The following is a 5985-nucleotide window of genomic DNA, read 5'->3' on the forward strand; positions in this document are numbered from 1 at the left end:
TATATCTGATCAAACTGAGCCTGAATTCAGTTGTACGTGTTGCTCATTGTGGAAGAAAATTTCTGCTGTTAGAAAAATTTGGAGGCCTCCCCTCATGAGAAGTGCACTGAAAGTGAAGAAGCAGGATGCTCATCAGAGATGGGAAATACAATCAGCCCGAACTGCCGTGCAGACCTGTAGGGGTTGATTTGTAGCCAATGTCTGCAAAATAAACTGCAGGGTTCAGTTTGCAAAAACTATTGTGAACCAAACCCTGCAGGGTTCGGTTTGCAAACACTATTGCGAAGCAGACCCCTCAGGGTTTGCTGAGCTCCGGTTACTATTATTGCGCCTAGTAAGGCTTATTGCCCTGTCACAGAAGATGTAAGAAAATCCATCTCTCCACTTTAAACATGATAAGCCTTTGTCACCTACAATGCAATTAATGTTAAAAATAGAAGAGCGCCGATGATAAGATTGTGACTTGCAGGCAATGAGCCATTGTCCAAGTGCTGAAGACTTATCTGGAGGGCCAGTCAGCCTACACGGCTTGCTGTCAGTTTGCTGATTGCCATTTCTCTCCCAGTTTGATGAAATATTCATGTCTTTGCTCTGCTCTCTGCAAGCACTATTGATTTCTTGTATAAACGCGGCTATATTTAGTCTAGACAAATGGAATGTGGATTGCTGCTGAATAAATGGGATGAAAGGCTGGGGGTTTGCCTGGCCGTTTCTCTTGGTCTCTGGCAATTATTTATAATCAAGAGTAGTTTTTGTAAGTTAAAGGTGATTTTTTATAATTTAGTGATTAGTCTCAGAACAAAAGTAAGCACTTAGACGCAATCATTCTGTTGGGATAGCAGGTTAAGAAGGCAAATTATGCTCTGAGGTTTACAGTCACAGTTACTAGGATTTAAAAAAAAAGGCCCAGGACATTATATATTTCCAGAATTTTGAGAAGAAAAGGGCATGGTCAGTAGAAGAGAGTGCGTACCTTGTATCTTCTTTTTATACAACTTCATGCTAATAGATTTTATTGTACAATTAGGATTCTGTTCTGTGCATTTGCTGCAGTTTCAACTTCTGCAGTTTCAATGTTATTGCTCCTGCTTGCTAGAATATTTCCCTGTTTCATTTTGGTTTACTCCTTGAAAACAAACACAGCTGTAGCAGAGGAAAAGGAGGAAATACACTTAAAATCTTGTTGTCTAGTCAGTTCTGACAGCATGTTTGTTTTCAGTTAATTATCTAATTTTCCTATGAAGATAGGGGAGCAGCAGGAAGGGGAGTGAGTGTGTTTGTGTTCCACTGTCCTCTCGTGGATGGAGTCAGAACTGCTGAGCTTGAGCACCGTGCCTCTGCTACTCTTCATTCTCCTGTGGTGGAAATGTTACTTGTTAGTTTTTGGGGTTTCTTTTTTTGAAAAAGGTAAAGTTACTGTTTCTTCACTTAGTATGAAAACCTGAACTTTACAAGTATTGTAGTGAAAATCAGCAAATCTCTTTCTTCTGCTTTTTAGTCCCTTTGATTTAAATCAAGAGATGGAAAAACACAGGACTCTTCATTAAGTACTTTAACTCTGATTTATCAATATATACCATTATTACAAAAATTTAGAATAAATCAAGATGTTTTCATTTTCTTACAAGAAAATGCATATATTGTATTATATATGTCTGATCCGCTCCAAGCACGGTGGTCACTTTTCAAAAAGCTGTACTGAAACATCTCACTTTGTGTGTCAAATTATTTTCCTATCAAGTTATATGTGTTGTTCGTATGTGTTTACCAGGTATATTTTCATGCAGTAGCTATGTAGCATTAGGTAGGTGTTATGTGTAACACCATCCTCAGAAAATCAACATGGTGGCTTTGGAAAATCTCTTGCAATGCAGTGAGAACCAGAAGGCCTTCATCTTACACTGAAGAAGTGCCCTGAGTGTTTATTGTTAAGCATTAATAGTGCCTAGGAGATTCTCACTAAATACCGCTCTGTTAGGCTGTTGCATGGTTTTAGAGCTGGATTGCTTGTTAGTCTATTTAGCAGAGTATTAATCTGGGAGTATTTTTGTAGGCAAAGGAAATAGAGTGATAAAATAATTGGTAAAATCTCCAGTTGCTCATAGGGATATCTGAAGTACATACAGTACAGTGTAGATTGCATTAGTGTTCTGTTAGGTCTGTACATTGAAGCAGTCATTTAGTGAAAGAGGTCTTTTCCCTAGTAAGAATGATCTTTATTCTCCTCCAGTTATATTCAATATATATGCATTTTGTTATTTTTCTTTCCACAGTGGATGTAAAGTCAGAGGTTCCCGTGGGATTAGAGCCTATCTCACCATTAGACTTGCGAACTGATCTCAGGATGATGGTTCCCATGGTGGACCCAATTATGCGTGAAAAGCAGTTACAGCAGGAACTACTTCTGATCCAGCAGCAGCAGCAAATTCAGAAACAACTGCTGATTGCAGAGTTTCAGAAGCAGCATGAAAACCTGACTCGCCAGCATCAGGCCCAGCTCCAGGAGCATATAAAGGTAGCAACATTTTTCATTTATCCCTCACTTTATCTGCAAACTGAATATGCTTAGGCAGGCATGAAAAGGGAACGTGCCTGAAAGGTTTGCTGTGACTGAGAGACGGTGTTTTAGTGTTTATATCTCTGTGATTGTGAGATAAAAGACCTTTCAAGCAAAACTGCTAGCACCTACCAATGAGTTACTCACAGCAGACCAAGGCAGTACTATGAGAATCATCAAGCTCATGAAGCCACCACATCCACAGAAAATCAAACTACCTATTTTACAAAGCTGGATTTTCAGCCACACTTCAATATGGCTGTTCTTTCCGTATATGCAGTTTTGCGTATATTAAAAGACTGCTTTTTTTGGCTGCTATTTGAGTTTGTGTCCACAAATCAAATTGATAGGCAAGTGCATAATATTTGCATTTGTAAAATAGAGGCAGGCCCTTAAGGTGTTGTGTTTTCACTCTTCTCTGAGCTGCCTCATACAATGTAAGAAGAAAATGATTTATGGGATTACATGCACTGTGGTAGGATTGCTATAATGGATTTTGACTGGGAGTTTATGATCTTGCCTTTCTTTTAACGTTTTCTTTCTGATCTACTTTGCCCTTATGCTACTGTGCTAAGCTTCTGCTCGATGGAGCTGACAAATGCAGTGGAGCACAGCAGCCAGAGTTGGGTGATGCACTGGCAAAGAACAGTTTCAGTATGCAGTTTGAGGCATTTTTGCCAAAAGAGAAAGAAGTGAAACCAGAGCGGCAGGCTGCTATCTGACATTACAATTCATTTTAGTGACAGTCAGTAATGCACTATCCCGTTTAAAAGGCTGGAGAAAGTTGGTTAAGAGGTGAAAAGAAGTTTAAGCACAAAAGTAAGCACTGATACTCAGTTATTGAAGAGTGTTGTTTTAGCCAGGACTGACCTGGAAAACAATGCAAACTGCACTTTCTCATGTCTTTCTGTTCTGTGCAAGTTACAACAGGAACTCCTAGCCATTAAACAACAGCAGGAACTCCTTGAAAAAGAGCAAAAACTGGAGCAGCAGAGACAAGAGCAGGAACTGGAGAGGCATCGCAGGGAACAACAGCTTCCTCCCCTCCGAGGCAAAGAAAGAGGCCGAGAAAGTAAGAGCCAATGTACCATGAATCCTAATAAGAAATGAATCTATTCCCCTTTGCCTTCTCCCAGCCAAAGTGGACAACAGGAATCTGCAGGAAGCCTATTACTGTGTGAAATATGCAACTGGAGAAGTTGAGGCTGTGCTTGCAGAAAAGCAGAGCCACCTGTTTCGCCCAGAGAAACACATTGCTGGTTTGTGTGCCGACTTGGAGGACTGTAGGAAAGCACATTTTGACAGTCCTGTCTATGTGCCTCTCAAGAATCTGGCTTTTTTTATAAAAAAAGAGGGGAATTTGAAAGCCTAAAACTTCACTTGAGAATTTCTCTCTGAAGAGTTTGTTTGCCAATACAGAAAGCACTACGAAACAGCAAAAAACACAAATTACTTGCCGATTAAGTAATTTGAGCATTGTTTCAAGACTGAAAATGTAACAAAATATTTAAGAAGATCTTTGACTGAGACTTATGAATACTTTTGCTAGTACTTTTTCAAACTGCCTAATGTTTGTTCTTGATGCCGTTTCATGAGACCAAACCAAGTGTTACCTCTAGCTGCTATATAGTGCTAAGGCAAATGACAGATATAAAGGATACTGTTGAAGTATGGTGCTCACTAGAGGGAGACAGATACAAGTAATTCTCCTTAGTGAGGTTAGTTTAAAAATCAGGTTGTAGAAGTACATTGTGAAGGTATTCAAAATGGAGTGGCCATAAGCAGATATTATTACTTGCCGGCTAAATGAACACAAGGATTAACTGACAAAGCCCAAAGCAGAGAAGAGCTATACATTATGCTCATGGGAATGATATGCTCCTCTGGTTTTCTCTTGTGTGGAAAAATGTATCAGTTCAACCATTGTAGCTGTACCATATTGTAAACTTTAGAAATTAAGGTGTCCATGGTACTTCCAGTGCTTCAGTGACCCATGAATCCACAAAAGCATCACTAGCCTATTGACCCAGCAGTGGGAGGGTGGCAGAAGCCACAGCTACATAAGGTTCCTGTAAGTGGTATGTAAAGTCAACATCCATATAAACAGTTGGTCTTTATTAGCGCTCCCACCAAAGGAAGAGTAGTGATGTGAACTCAATGGTTCCCTTCTCAATTTGGCTTGCTTGGTGGCTGTTCAGTTTGTAGCAGCTAGCCAAGCAGAACTTATGACCCCCCAGGCCCAGCCCCAGCATTTGCTGATGATCTACTTAATGAGTGAAGGAGGGAAGAAAGATGTGGGAAGGGGAGTTAGGGTCTGAAACTGAGGGGTAGTTGGGGTATTTTATGGGAACTGGATCACAGGGGGCCATGCTCACCAGCCAGCTGTGCCCTGTCAGGGTTGGGTAACCAAATACTAAGAGTATCAGTATGTCTTGGAGCTGCTAATTTCAAAGAAATGTTTTTTCTTCCCTTTTTTATCACTGTTTATGGAAAACAGAAATAAGGTCTTCTTCTTGATGAAGAGTATTATGGCTGTGAGTAAAGAAGCATCTCCCATGCTGTATTGAAGTATTGTACTGTATTGAGCTAGCCACCAAGAGAAGTCAAAATGCACTGTGTCTTCCTGGCATTTTGGTCAGTCTGTAGTTTTCATGTCATAAAAGTAGAGTTATCAACTAAGACTCACGTTTCAGTCCGTCGTCTGTCTTCCAGATGTCACAGGTACAGGCTCTTAAGTGACTTGAATAAGAAGTCTCACTGCTGGCTCTTTCTGCCATGTTCTGCTCATAACCAAGGCAGTGTTCAGAGAGTAGTTTCACTGTGCTGTTACTATTACTTTACTAAAAGAAAAAACATTCTTCACCACAAACTTAGTGACCTTTTGTCACTATCTTTTTAGTTCTGTCCTTGGTTTTGTATTTGGGAATTATTAGGAAATAATTTAAATTCTTTAGATACATCTGGCCCTGGATAAATGGCCTCATCTACTGTTCAAATATTCCTTATGACTTCACCGGATTTCTGGGTTATGGCCAACTTCAGTCTTCTGCAGACAAACATTTAATCTGAATGTTATCTCATTTTGACTAATTGCCACCAATATTTTTTATAGTTTACAACACTTCCAGCAGCAAGACACAGGCTCTTTTTTTGTTGTTTTGGTTTCTGCTTTCTTTAAAAATGTAATTTTTTAAGTGAAGATATGTTTAATTCTGTGTGTCTCAGGGGCAGTGGCCAGTACAGAAGTGAAGCAGAAACTTCAAGAGTTCCTGTTGAGTAAATCGGCAACAAAAGACTCTCCAGCAAATGGGAAGAATCATTCCATGAGCCGCCACCCCAAGCTCTGGTACACGTATGTTCAGTATTAACCTATTTCATTGCCTTGTCGAGGTATCTGCTAAAACTTGCCAGAATGATTCTCCAGCAGG

General features: G+C 40.0%; 1 protein-coding gene across 5 annotated transcripts in view; it reads left to right on the top strand.

Moving 5' to 3' along the window:
• Window positions 1–2245: 2245 nt before the first annotated feature.
• Window positions 2246–5985, top strand: part of HDAC9 (histone deacetylase 9) — a 42936-nt gene continuing 39196 nt past the window's right edge. For 2 of the 5 annotated variants that reach the window (XM_010190779.1, XM_010190926.1), the window contains exons 1-3: window positions 2246–2515; window positions 3479–3629; window positions 5783–5909. In XM_010190779.1, coding sequence (XP_010189081.1) covers window positions 2246–2515; window positions 3479–3629; window positions 5783–5909 — 548 coding nt within the window. The remainder of the gene's footprint in view (window positions 2516–3478; window positions 3630–5782; window positions 5910–5985) is intronic. The other 3 variants (XM_010190850.1, XM_010190999.1, XM_010191074.1) reach the window with 2 other exon arrangements.

Source organism: Mesitornis unicolor, unplaced genomic scaffold (genome assembly GCF_000695765.1).
Source record: "Mesitornis unicolor isolate BGI_N332 unplaced genomic scaffold, ASM69576v1 scaffold16250, whole genome shotgun sequence".
Lineage (NCBI taxonomy): Eukaryota > Metazoa > Chordata > Aves > Mesitornithiformes > Mesitornithidae > Mesitornis > Mesitornis unicolor.